General features: G+C 40.7%; 1 protein-coding gene across 2 annotated transcripts in view; it reads left to right on the top strand.

Annotated features, from left to right (window-relative positions):
• The window catches only part of NUP93 (nucleoporin 93), a 109748-nt gene that overhangs the window by 30628 nt on the left and 64743 nt on the right, over nt 1-14377 (top strand). For both annotated transcript variants that reach the window (XM_082712505.1, XM_082712507.1), the window contains exon 3: nt 2475-2592. In XM_082712505.1, coding sequence (XP_082568631.1) covers nt 2475-2592 — 118 coding nt within the window. The remainder of the gene's footprint in view (nt 1-2474; nt 2593-14377) is intronic.

Here is a 14377-nt window from a genome sequence, read left to right as displayed (position 1 = left end):
TCTACAGGACAAATAATCCAGAGTTGCTGATAAATTGTAAGGGGAAAAAATGAGATGAAAGAGCAGACTATAGATTAAAAAAGATTTAGGAGGCATATCATTCACAAGTAGAGATCTTATTTGTATCCCATTCAGAAAAAACCACAAAATTTAAATTATTAAATAATTGGGGGATTCTCTGGAATCTACTTCAAAATAATCTGGGTGGTGGAAAGAGGAAAAGAAGTAGGGATATAGGTGAAACAGGTTGACTATGACATGTTAATTGTTGAAGCTCGGTAATGGGTACAAGGAGGTTTACTATTTAATTTTGTATTTAGAATTGTTTTTCTATAAGGGTTTATTTAATAAGGAGGGCCCACTAAAATGACTATGATCAAAAAGGTGATGACAAGTATTGGCAAGGGTGTAGAAAACAATTGGAGTTCTTGTACATTGCTAATGAGAATATAAAATGGTGTAGCTGCTTTGGAAAACCATCTGGCAGTTCTTCAGAAGGTTAAACAGAGTTACTATATGATCTAGCAATTCTACTTTTAGGTATATATCCAAGAAAAATGAAAACAGTATTCACACAAAAATGCTACATGAATTATCGTGGCAGCACTTTTCATAATAGCCCCAAAGTGGAAACAACCCAAATGTCCTATCAGCTGATGAATGGATACATTAATAAATATAAAATGTGATATATCCATATAATGGAATACTGTTCAATTATAAAAAGAAATGAAGTACTGATACATACTAGAGCATGGATGAATCTTGACAAGCATTATGCTAAGTGAAAGAGGATAGTCACAAAACAGCACATGTTGTATGATTCTGTTTATATGAAATGTCCAGAATAGGCAAATCTATAGAAACAAAATGGATTGATAGTTTTCAGAGGTTGGGGGTAGTTTGGGAACGGACATAGGAGATGACTGCTGGTGGGGATTGGTTTGGGGGTTAATGAAAATGTGCTGAATTTTGTAAAATGTCCTAAATGTTGTAAAAAAATGTTCTAAAAGGTGAAAGCTTTACAACTCTGTGAATATACTAAAACATACTGAGCTGTATACTTTAAATGGGTAAATTGTATGGTATGTGAATTATTTCTCAGTAAAGCTATTATTAAAAAAGGAGGGAGGCATTACACTGATACCCGTGCTCCAGGCTTCACTCAGCACTACTTAGAATCACTGGGAGCAAAGTTGACTAGGTGATTCTAATGTGCAACCAGGGCTGGGAACTACTGAATTAGAAGGTTAGCTTTAAGGATTGTTAGAACAGAGAGGCAAGATTAATTATCTGACAGGGTAGCCTGGAAGAGAAGCCTCAGAGATGGCATTCTAGTTGACTTGTCTACATTGGAAGAGACAAAAATCTACAGCAAGGAGCCCTCTGGGTGCACATCACCTATTTCTGTAGTACCTTGTAGAATAGAACTAAACACAAAGTCCTTTCTTCTTCTCTAAAAAGTCTGTTAGTATAGAAGTAGAAGTCTTAGGTGTCAAAGCCATAGATTTTGGGTTACTTGTGCTTCCTGTTGGTGTAGCTTCTGAGTTCCTCAGAAGGAATGTAAACTTTGTCAGTCGGGTTTTGGGATACTAAATCGCCATCTAAAAACAATAGTCTAAGCATCTAATTCCCCTAAATTTCTTTCTTCCAGAGAGTGTTCGAGATATTAGTGAGACTGATTTTTTTAAAAAACTCTTCTATTGTTACGTTCCCCGAAGTAAGTAGAAGTAAAGGTAGTTGTATTTTTCCCACCTCTCTTCAAAGCATTTATTCGGTGACAGGCTCCTGTACTATTGGAATGGGCAGCAGAGCGGGAACTTGAAGGTGTACTAGATATGATGTTTGTCTTTTAAAGAGAAGCCATGGAGAACCAGCCTTGGATTCTGGTTCAGCTGCCCTTTGCAAATCTTCGATGGTCCCAGACTTTTAGTTTCTTCAACTGATGAATAAAATTAGGACTGGGTTACTCTTGAAGCTTCTCAGATGTTATGTTCACATATCTGTCTTTATAGAGGCTGTGAATATAGGACAGTGGTTAAGAGTTTGTGCTCTGGAGCCTGATGACTTGGCTCTGGCATTTTCTGGTTCTGTGACTTTGGAGAAGTCACTTAACCTCTCTGCACCTTTAGTTCCCCCATCTGTAAAATGGGGGGTGAAAATAGCATCTACCTCCTGATTTTCTTTACTGTGAAATATGTGGAGTTGTCTAGCCTATCATTTTGTTAGTATACTGTCATTTTATTCTAGGCAAATTTTATTCTAATTCAGGCATGACCAGAACTCCCTCTTATTACCACATGCAATATTGTGTCTCTTTCGCTATGTGATAGAGCTTTATGGAAAGGTATAAAAAAACCATATAAAGGTGAGCAGTACATAAGTTTTGAATAAAAAATAGTCTCTGGTATTTTATGAAGCATATTCGATATCCTAATCCTGCTTTTTTCTCCTTGCCCCGTATTGTGCTATAGGTCAGTTCTCCTTGGGTCTCGGGGACTTGACATATCCCACATCTCCCAGCGACTGGAGAGTCTGAGTGCGGCCACCACCTTTGAGCCTCTTGAGCCTGTGAAGGATACAGACATTCAGGTAAGGGCTTGCAGGACTGGTGTAGGTCGAACCCTGGATATGCAAACCAGGCTGAAGGCCTGCTTAACCAGCTCATTTGTTGACCAGCTCATTTAGGAATTCTAGATTTCTTTGTTAATTCTCTTTCTGAGATATTAACAGAATGGGAGACTCTGCTTTGGAAGTATAATGGGGAACATAGGTTACTTTAAGAGTGCTCTGAGAGGCTGAATTTAGGAAAGCAATTCCAACCTGCACTTTTTAGATTATTGTAATTATGAGAACAGATTTTTCTTCCTTCCTTGGGCTTAATCCAGGAACAGAGAAATTAGTTATAAGTTTCTCTTGCTTTCTTTGCTGGATCTCAAATAATTTTACTCTTCGTTTTCCACATTTCTTTTCTACATCTTGCTTGTATTGGTTGGCAAAGAGCTGGGGAAAACTTAGAGTACTATTTACTGAAACCTACTCATCGATTTCTAGGAAGCGTTTGGCTGCATTAGTGGCACCAGGAAATGGTCTAATAGAGCACTCCAGTCTCATTTAACCTAACATGCCACTGACATAATTGATTACTATTTTAATCTAATCAGAAACTGTTTTGTGTATGTGTGCGGCACACACACATATGTTGTTAAGGAAGAAACTCAAGATTCATTTAGTTTTGAGGAATTGGGATGCTACATTCATGTTAGAATGAAGGGACTGTGAGCTACCATTTTAATCATTGATTTACCTTTGAGATGAAAGAAGTAGGTTCTACAAAGGCAAATCATTGTACTAATTGTGTTATTAGTTATGGGTACTAATTATGTTATTATACGGGCTCAATTTGAATTAACTCTCTACCCCACTATCCTTTCCAAGAACTATTTTTATCTACCTAGTATCCACAGTTCTTTTTTTTTTTCTTTTCTTTCTTTTTTTTTTTTTTTTTAAAGATTTCTATTTATTTATTTATGTGACAGACAGAGAGAGAGATCACAGGTAGGCAGAGAGAGTGGGGTGGGGGCGGGGGAAGCAGTCTCCCTGCTGAGCAGAGAGCCTGTCCAGGGGCTGGATCCCAGGACCCTGAGATCACAACCTGAGTGGAAGGCAGAGGCTTAACCCTCTGAGCCACCCAGGCGCCCCTAGTGGCCACAGTTCTACTCTATTTATTCCAATTCAGTAACCGAAAACCCTGTTGAGAGTTAACTATAGCAATATGTTCCCATAGTCTCTAGTTTTTTAAAATTATGTGTACTAAATCATATTAGCTTGTCATCTTGTAGATGTCTTTTCAGTTCCATATAATCTTAAAATTTTTTTGTTTTTGTTTTGCTTATTTGGAGCTGTCCCTTTTTGTACCTTCTATTTACTGCTATAAACTAATACTTTTAATAAGGATGAGGTGGGCAAAAGGAAGAGAGCTAGAAAATAAATTTGAATAATCATACATTTTGGGGAATATCCCTAATAGTGTGGAAGAAATGGCACTAGCTGAAAGGCTTGTGTTTTTAATGTTTTAAATACCAAAGAAGTTATTTTTATTTTTTAAAAAATAATCCATGTATTTATTTGAGGGAGAGAGCATGCCTGAACATGTGTGTGTGAGGAAAGGGATGGGGGGAGAATCTCAAGTGGACTCCCCTCCAAGCCCCGGAGCCCCAGTCAGGCTCCGTCCCACAACCCATGAGATCATGATCTGAGCTGAAACCAAGAGTTGGAGGCAGAACTGACTGGCCACCCCAGCACCCCCAAAAAAGTTGTTTATTTTTAAAACCAACTGCTTTTAAATGTTCTTTGGCATATCTATCATACATATTTGGAATACTCAGCACATTTAGTGATATACTTTGTGAAGTCCCTATGACGTGGTACTCCAATTTTCTACTTTGAGGTATTTATGACAGGATTATAAATGTATCAAATCATGAGGATCTTCTCTTCTAACCTTCTGTGTAGTACATGAACACTCTCCTTCAGCACCCCCATTAGATAGTTTCCCAGCAGTGGATGCTCGGTTACATCAAAGAGATTTCTTAATTTGGAATGAATATGGCTATGAGTTTTGGTCCTGCAACACTGAAAATCTTTGAACACTGAGAGGAAGGATGCATTCATTTCAAAATTTTACCTCATGAGCTTTTCCAGAGTAGCTTCAAAAATGCAAAATAGTCAGTCCAAGGTAACTTTTGATTAATTGGGAATTGGTCATCTAGTCCTTAAGTAAAGATTTAAGACTTAACTAGTTTTGGGGTACCTGGGTGGCTTGGTGGGTTAAGCATCTGACTCTTGATTTTGGCTCAAGTCATGATCCCAGAGTTGTGAGATCAAGCCCCTGGTTGGGCTCTGTGCTGGGCTTGGAGCCTACTTAAGATTCTCTCTCTCGGGGTGTTTGGGTGGCTTAGTCAGTTTTGGTTTCGAGTCCGACTTTTGTTTTCAGCTCAGGTGATGATCTCACGGTTGTGCAATCAAGCCCCATGTTGTCCCCAGGCTCAGTGCAAAGTCTGCTTGTCCCTCTGCCTCTGCTCTTCCCCTAGCTCACACTCCCTCTCTCTCACGGTCTCTAAAATAGATCAATAGCTAGCTAGCTAGCTATCTTTAAGGAAACAAACAAAAAAAAAGAAGATTCTCTCCCTCTGCCCTTTCCCCCCGGGTTGTGCATGTGCTCTCTCAAAGAAAAAAAAAAAAGAACTTACTAGTTTCAAAATAATTGTTCTCTTGATTTCATCTTGGCTACAAAGGCTTAAAGGAGAAAATTTAAGTTTTAAAGGGCTGAGGCTTTGGCTTAATCTGAGATGGTTCTAGTTATTGATAGGAATTGGAAGATTTTGTTTTGGGTTTTTTTTTTTTTTTAAATGATTTTATTTATTTGAGAGTGAGAGAGCACGAAGGAGGGGACACAAGCAGGGGGAGTGGGAGAAGGAGAAGCAGGCTTCCTGTAGAGCAGGAGCCTGATGTGGGACTCAGTCCCAGGACTCTGGGATCATGACCTGAGCCGAAGGCAGACACTTCATGACTAAGCCACCCAGGCACCCCAGGAATTGGAAGTTTTAAATTGTATTGTGGAGCTCATCTAACCTGTACTTAGGCCCCCCCATACACATCAACATATCCTTGCCTGATTTCTTATTTAGTAGTCAGATGTAAGAGCCAAGTCAGCTTTCGGCCTGAGCATGGAACAGTCTTCCTTTTAGTTCTCATCATGTGTTGATTATCCAAGAAGAGTTAACTTAGTCATTTTCAGTTGTTTGTTTTTAGAACAGCCATATATATTTTTTCATGGACTTTTTTTCCCTCATTTATTTTAACAGCTTTATTGAGATACAGGATTCACATACCATAAATCTAATGGATTTTTGTGTATAAATTTTTCCAACTAGTTTTTTTGAGATGAGAATGCATCCTAATCTCATGTGCCAAGTATCAATCAGAGTGAGTTTATGATGTCAATTTATAAATTCATAGAAGGAAATGCTGAAGCATTCTTTGACAGATACTGTCCAAGACTTTGTACCATCCATTGTTTGCATTTCTGCATGTATAGATACATATGTAGATACATGTGTAATCCTTTTCTGTCTGGCAGACATTGACTTTGATTATATTCCCTTCTGTTTCTGATGGAAAGCTTGAAATTAATACAGGCTTTCCACTGTTAACTGTTTTGTTGTTTGTCATAATCGATGATGTTGGCATGCATTGAGAATGCAGTTTTGAAAGATTGTTGCAGCCAGCGAAGGTGAAGGTAACATATTTAAAAAGACTTATTTAAATATATGTGTGGCTGATGCTAGGAGAATTTTAAAAAATGTTTATTGATTTTATTTTTTGTAAATGGTCATGAAGAGGGCCTGTACATTTGTGTAAAAGAGGTGAAGAGTGACTTAAGAGGGCATGGCACGGAAATGACTGGACTGCTCTAAGTGCCTTTGTGGTGCTTGCAAGCACAAGTCTTCTCACAGAGGTCCACTCACTCACTTATGTCTTTGGAAAAAAAGTACCAACGGCAGATTGCACATCTTTACTATGATCTAAACAGACCTAATGAACCAGAGATGATGTGTATCACGTAGTAATAAAGGGAAGATTTACACAGTTCAACTATATTGTGGGCTTTTTCACTAGATTACATGTATATTTCAAGAAGGCTGTGCAGAAATTGCCTGAGTTGGCCATAAAAAATAGCTGCAGTTTTCTCTGCATTAGGCTATATTACTTCCGAAGGACAATGAACCAAAGTATAATAATATTATTGCTAAACTTCCTGTATTAGATTCCAAGGGATGCCACAACAAGTTTCCACAAACTCAGTGGCCTAAAACATTAGAAATTAATCCTCTCACAGTTCTGGAGTATAGAACTTCACAATCAAGGTGTTGGCAGTACCTTGCTCCCTCCAAAGGCTGTCGGGGATAATCTTTCCTCTTCTAACTTTTGGTGGCACCAGCTATTCTTTAACTCCAATCTCTGCCTCCATCTCCACAAGGTTTTTCTCCTGTGTATTTAGTCTCCCTCTCCTTTCTCTTAGAAAGACTCTAGTGTTGGGTGTAGGACTCACTCTAAATCCAGAATGATCTCATCTTGAGATCCTTAACTTAGTCACATTTGCAAAGATCATATTTCTAAATAAGGTCATATGCATAGGTACTAGGAGTTAGGACTTCAACATATCTCTTTGGGTGGGGGGGACACATGTCAACCCGCTACAGTTACCGTGCTTACAGTGCCAGAAATCTCAAGACTAAATTAACTATAATTAATGAGACATCATCAAATCTCACTCTTTCACAGCTGTATGGAGTATTGAGCTAAGGCGTCTACTGCTAGTTGTTCTAGTGACTTGCAGACCTCAACCAAGTATCTGATCTTACCCTTAACATTCCTCTTTCCCGGCTGTGGGAGGACCCATATCTGATTCAGCTAAATGGCAGTTGCTGTTTCTAAACAGCTAACAGTCTGTAATGTGTTTAAGAGATTTCTGTAGAGACATTTTTAAAATAGAAACCACTTTTCTGAAGTATTAAATACCTCGTGGTTGGAGTATGTATAGGTGGGACTAAATTGGGATACTTTCCTACAGAAGGAGAAGCTATCTTTGTGTGTGTGTGTGTGTGTGTGTGTGTGTGCGCGCGCGCGCGCATGCACACGCATATGTACACTTCAGCCAGCAGGTTTGCCTAACTCTTTTTCTTTTATATGTTAGGACTTTGGTTATCACCTTCCTTAGCCTGGAGTAGCGCCTCTGAAATGTCTGACCCCTCATTTCAGTCTAACCCTGTGAGGCTTCCCTTACACACCGCCTCTCGCATGGTCTTCTGAGAACTCTCTCCCTGCAGCCTCCAAATACAGTGTGTCGGTTTTACTGCTTAGGAAAAAACAAAACTTTCCAAATGTTTCCCCACAAAGTAAACAAGTTTAGCTTATGTTGTTAGAATTAACTTGGCAGCCCATTCAAATCTTAGATAAGTGATTCTTATTTCTTCAGCCCCTTCTACCAAAAAAAAAAAAGGAAGGAGAGAAAGATCCTATACTGAAGGTCTTCATAATCTGTAAATTTCCACATGGAAATCTGTCCTGTCCTGCAGTAGAGAGCAAAAGATATCTTAAATAGTATAAAATAACTATAAAAAATTGGAGTCAGGGAAACTGGTTTATCACATACAAGATAATGATGCAGTAATAATTCACTTTGTTAGAAACTTATTTTGGGGCGCCTGGGTTGCTCAGCGGTTAAAGCCTCTGCCTTCGGCTCGGGTCATGATCCCAGGATCCTGGGATCGAGTCCCACATCAGGCTCTCTGCTCGGCAGGGAGCCTGCCTCCTCCTCCTCTCTCTCTCTGTCTGCCTCTCTGCCTACTTGTGATCTGTCAAATAAATTAAAAAAAAAAGAAAGAAAGAAAGAAAGAAACTTGTTTTGTTTACCACACTATATCCATAATAAAATATTCATTATTTCCTTCCTTTTTCTGTCCTTGGCCTTGGCAATGTAGAGTATGCTCAGACCACTCTTAGCTTATCTTTTAAGTAATCAGAAAGAACTAAATAGCTTTGGTATAAGTACGAAAATGAATCACTGCTTGTGAAACCCCTTATCACCTAAATTGTTATGTTCATGGATTATCTTTTAATTTTATATCTTCAGAATTAAGAGACTGCTGCTTAAACGCAGCTATATATAACAGCTAAGCAGAAAAGTGGTTGTGTTGATTGTTAATTGTGTGTTTGTAGTACTGCAAGTTGTTAGTGAGGAATTGGTTCCAGAAATCCTGTGGCGGTTTGTTGGAAAGAGGGTCAGCCTTGCCTAGAATGATTAGTGTGCTAATAGCAGCTTGTCAGGAATTTTACTGGCAATATATTAATATTGAGGGAGAAGTGCAGTAAGCTTTCCCTAGCTCAGATTTGCTGCAGGAAAGTGCAGTCTGAATGGATGAACAGTACCTGAACTCCGCGATTATTTTTTTTTTTTAAGATTTTATTTATTTATTTGACAGAGAGAGAGATCACAAATAGGGACAGAGAGAGAGATGAGGAGAAGCAGGCTCCCTGCTGAGCAGAGAGCCCAATGTGGGACTCGATCCCAGGCCCCTGGGATCATGACCTGAGCCGAAGGCAGAGGCTTAACCCACTGAGCCACCCAGGTGCCCCAACCGCGATTATTTTTAAGTAGTCATTTTTATTTGTTCCTAGAAACTTCTAAGCATGGATACCAGAGAGGGGTCTTACCAGAGTTGCTTTCGTAAATCTGAGGAAGAGATGAGGTTCATTCAGTTAGAGTTAACATCTGTTTGTATTTGTATAACAATCCTGAGAAGTGTTTTAAGTAGGCAAAACATACCTAGCTCCCATGTTGTTTTTATTCTTAATATGCCTGAGCAGGCTTTTTCTGCAGTGGTGATCTGGCCCAAATGGGATGATTAGGAATTTTGAATTGATGGGACTCTGAAGGAATAAAATGTTGCTCTTTAAATGTTTTCATATATAAAAATCTAAGAGCATCTAACAGTGTGAAGGTTTTTAGTTAAGCATTTGTGTTTATTCTTCTTTGCTTATATTCCTCTTGCTCCTAAGAGAGTCAGCAGGAAGTTCATGGTAACCTTTCTTTGGAGTTTTTAGAAGACTTTAATGGATATTTGAATCTTGCCCTTTCATAGCTTATCCTGGACTTAAATTAAACAAGCTATAGTTAATGCTCTTGGGTTCACTAGATAATGAACCCAGTTCTCACTGGATCCTAAGCCTGCTATTTAGAAACACTTCCTTGGAACAAATGTGACATACGTTTTAGGCCAGCATTCAGTTGTAGTGGCTGAACGGCAGATGAAAACGACGTAACGTCTCACTGTGCCCTGTCTTCTCATTCAGGGGCTTCACGGTACCAGGCTTTGTCTCTTGTGTGAGCACTGCAGTGTCCTCATCACCCCTGCTTCTTTATCAAATATATTTGCTGTTCCCTGTCATTAAACCCTGACCCAGTATAAATCTCAGAGGTGAAAACCAGTAAACACGTAAAAAAGAAAAAATAGTGTCTTCCCAGAGGCAGATTAATGTACCGTCCTGTTTTGTGTTTGTAATTAGGTAGTCTGATACTGATTGCTGGGGTAAGTACTGAAATGATTTAATTTTTCTGCCTGTCTGTGATAAGGGAAAAGGTAGGCTTTGTGGTCTGGTGGAAAGTATGCAATTACATTAAAGTATCCTGTGAATGGAATTAAAAATGGTGACTTTGGAATAAAAATGGGTGTTAAAGGCATCGTCTGTGGAAAATGTGAAAAACTGCATTTATGTGAGCCAAGGATATAAGATTTCAGCCTTTTTACTTATCCATTCACACTTACTCCTGAATGCGGGGCTTTCAGAACAAGCAAGTAAATGGATGCTGAATGCATTCTGAGCAAGCAGGAAATGACAGGCTTTTTTGTCTTCTCAGAGGTTTCTTATATCCTGTAGTGAGCAAAGGAATATCAATTACCAGCTAAAGAAGAAAGAAGTTGGAACGGTTCTGTAAGAGTGTTTTGGAAGAAGCCATTGGCTAAAATATTTATCTGACAATTTACTAGAGCACTTCACATATGGGCCTGGCCCTGGTGCCTTTGAACCAGGTTGAGTCATGCCCTCCCTCCTTCATGAGCTCTCTTAACCTGTCGATATCTGTTGAAGCCCCAGCACTCTGGAGGTGGGGGGCACATAGTGTCATCTGCAGGCTGGTGTCTTTAAGTTGCTGGCTTCAGGAACCAGAAATGGGCATGTCTTTTTATCTGTTGAGCTGTTTGATACGGGAGCGGATGTAATTTAAATGGGGGTTAAAACCTTGTCGAATATCGAATGCATTACTGTAGACCAGGCTGTCGTTCTCAAATGGCAGCTCTTGACCCTGTGCACCACTTAGATCTGCTTGCTGCAGCACCCTGTGATCTCTTGTTTCCGTTTCGGAATGTTCGATCTTGAAGCTTTCCAGGCCTGTAGCCTGATGTGGCTCCATGCATTGTTGGGGTGGCACAGTGTGGCCCCTCAGATGCAAAACTTTGGGAACCAGGTTCCCACTGTCTCCACTAAGAAACCACATTCTGTGAAGGAAGTGAGAAGAGGCTCAGACAGGGGAGACTCCTGGTTTTGCTTTTTATTTGTTTGGGGACCAGGAACAGAAGCTGGGAGAAAGGATGGGCAGTATCCTCTACTGACAAGACCTGTGTTAGGATTTCTTTTGCTGCAGAGCTCAGTGTATATATATTGCTTTCTTTTTAGGCTTTCCCCCATTTCCCAGATGCCTGGCTTCCGTTGTGCACTTCAGATATGGAGAGGTTGAGTGAGTCCCTCCAGCTCAGGTTGCTGGCAGCCAAGCTGAGGTTCAGGCCCTCAATTCTGACAGCCCTGGGTTCGCAACACTAGCGATTAGCAGCAGTGCGTGCACCACTTTAATTATCTCGGAGGACAGAAGGATGAGGCCTCGCTTCTCACTGCGGAGTAGCTGCGAGGCCGAGATGCCACAACTGAATCCTGCCGCTGCCTTTCAGAGAGCCACTGCTCTCGAAGCACTGCAGTGGGTCTGCTGAGCAAGACTGGGCGGACACAGCTTCGGAGAATTTATATGGAAGGAAGCCTTGTCTTTTTTTTTTTTTAAAGATTTTATTTATTAATTTGACAGAGAGAAATCACAAGTAGATGGAGAGGCAGCCAGAGGGAGAGAGAGAGATAGGGAAGCAGGCTCCCTGCTGAGCAGAGAGCCCGATGCGGGACTCGATCCCAGGACCCTGAGATCATGACCTGAGCCGAAGGCAGCGGCTTAACCCACTGAGCCACCCAGGCGCCCCAGGAAGCCTTGTCTTTTGAACATATTTACAACCAGGACTGACAGGGCCATTCTTTTCATTTATGAAACAAAGGGGAGTATTAAGTCAGCAGAATGTAAGTGGGAGTATTACCGGCTGATTTTTATTATCACTGCCTGATTTGCTTTATTTCTTTGAATGGCATGAGCAGTAGGATATGAGGAAGAGTTTTCTCTACTCCGTTTTCTTCCAAAAAGAAAAAGTTGTCTCTTTATTTATTTATTTAAAAGATTTTATTTATTTATTTGACACAGAGAGGGAGATCACAAGCAGGCAGAGCGGCAGGCAGAAAGAGAGGGGGAAGCAGGTTCCCGCTGAGCAGAGAACCTGATGCGGTGCTCAATCCCAGGACTCTGAGATCTTGACCTGAGCCGAAGGCAGAGGCTTAACCCACTGAGCCATCCAGGCATGCCAAAACTATCTTCAGGACAGGTAGAAATGGCCATGGAATGTTACAATATGCTTGATTTGTTCAGGGTACCACATACTCTAGTGTGATACTGTCTGGGAGTATGTTCTCTCTTACTTGGTTCCTTCTTATCCACAGTACATATCTGTCTCAGAAGATTAGCACAGGACTTGGTGGATTTTTTTTTTTCTTTTTAAAGTAGGCTCCATGTCCAGTGTGGAACCCCACATGGGGCTTGAACTCAGGACCCTAGGATCCAGACTTGAGCTGAGATCAAGAGTTGGAAACTTGGGGTGCCTGGGTGGCTCAGTTGGTTAAACTTTTGCCTTTAGCTCAGATCATGATCCCAGGGTCCTGGGATCAACCTCTACGCAGGGCTCCCTGCTCAGCAGGGAGCCTGCTTCTCCCTTTCCCTCAGCCTGCCACTCCCTTTGATTGTGTTCTCTCTCTCCCTGTCAAATAAATAATCTTAAAAAAAAAAAAAAAAAGAGTCAGAAGCTTAACTGACTGAGCCACCCACGTGCCTTGCCTTGTGGATCCTTAAAGATTGAATATTTTGGGGCATTCACAGTAGCACTTGGTTCTGTGATGAGGTCCCAGACTGCCCCAGAGGTCTTCATGTTGAATGAGTGTGGGGATGGGTGTTCTTCATTGAGAAGGTCCTTACTGAATTAGTGCCTTCCAAACAAGTTTTGGGTTTTTTTCCCCCAGTTCATCTCAGGCTGAGAGATATACTTCCAGGAAAATGCAGTAAAAATGGATTAACTAGGAAAAAAAATAAGAGTCATGCAAAATACAAGCCTTAGTTTTTGAAATTAAATTTAGTAGACAGAATTACTCTGTCAGGTTACTCAAAAAGTTTCTAAATGCTTATTCTCCATTTTTCTACTTCCCTGCTGCAGACTGGTCACCAGCTATTTGGGTTCTGGTACTCCTTCAACCACACTTTGAAGATTTTATTTATTTATTTGACAGACAGAGATCACAAGTAGGCAGAGGCAGGCAGAGAGAAAGGAGGAAGCAGGCTCCCTGCTGAGCAGAGAGCCCAATGCGGGACTCGATCCCAGGACCCTAAGATCATGACCTGAGCCGAAGGCAGCGGCTTAACCCCATTGAGCCACCCAGGCGCCCCTCAACCACACTTTGAATAGACTAGGTTAAATAGTTGTGTTTTCTTCCCTCTCCCCTTTCCTCTTTCCTTCCCTACCTCCCTTCCTTTCTTGTGTTTAGTTTAAATGTCCCTGCTGTTCAGTGAATTGAGGCACTACAGTTTGAATTCCTGTCTTCTGTTTTCTCCCAGCGAAATCAAAAGAGGAGGCAGAGCTAAGGTTTACTGAACATTTACTGTGCCAAGACCTTGAACTAAAACACTTCTGGATTTCCAGTAACCATCTGAAGTAAATACTGTTGTTAACCGTATTTCACTGATGGGAAACCGAAGGCCTACAGAGGCTGGATATGCCAGATTTGAACTCCCTTCTGTTGGTTTGAGTTCAGTACTCTACCCTTAATCCCCTGGATTTTAAATTCCATTGTGCATCAAGACTGTTTAGTAAAGAAGTGAATTTTCAAGATATCATTGAAAGAGGAAAGTAGTGGAAGTGATTTAATAGAAATATTGTTCATTGATTGCTCATTTAGAAGAAATCAGAGTAGAAGGCCCACAGTGAGTGGATGCCATGGGCAGTGGTCTTATTTACATACACTTAGTAGCAAAATAATGTTGACTGTGGGGAGGAGCTGGAACATGCTTTCTAAACCTTTATAGGAAGCCAGGCTGGTTTGGGAAAGGGTGGGGGAGATGAGTTTTGCAGGAAGGCCGAATGTCCTTTATCCCTTTATCTCCAGGTGCTTGCTTCTTTGCCATAGTTTTGTGCTTGCTGAGCTGTCAGTTTAACTTGCTGTCTAAAGCTCAGCCTATTATTTCGCAGGTTTGCTGCCCTACAGGTATACTGTAAAGGGTTTCTGTGAAATCTTGGAGCAGCTTTTAGTTTTGAAATACCAAGTCTTTGTGCTTGTGAAAATAGGTTGTGTTCAGCCTCTTGTTTGATCATCTTTGTTTTGTTTTGCTTCTGAAGCTGAGCCT

The sequence above is a fragment of the Mustela nivalis genome (assembly GCF_964662115.1).
Source record: "Mustela nivalis genome assembly, chromosome: 18".
In the NCBI taxonomy this organism is placed as follows: domain Eukaryota; kingdom Metazoa; phylum Chordata; class Mammalia; order Carnivora; family Mustelidae; genus Mustela; species Mustela nivalis.
The sequence above is the reverse complement of the archived record's forward strand: the minus strand, read 5'-3'. Positions and strand labels throughout refer to the sequence as shown.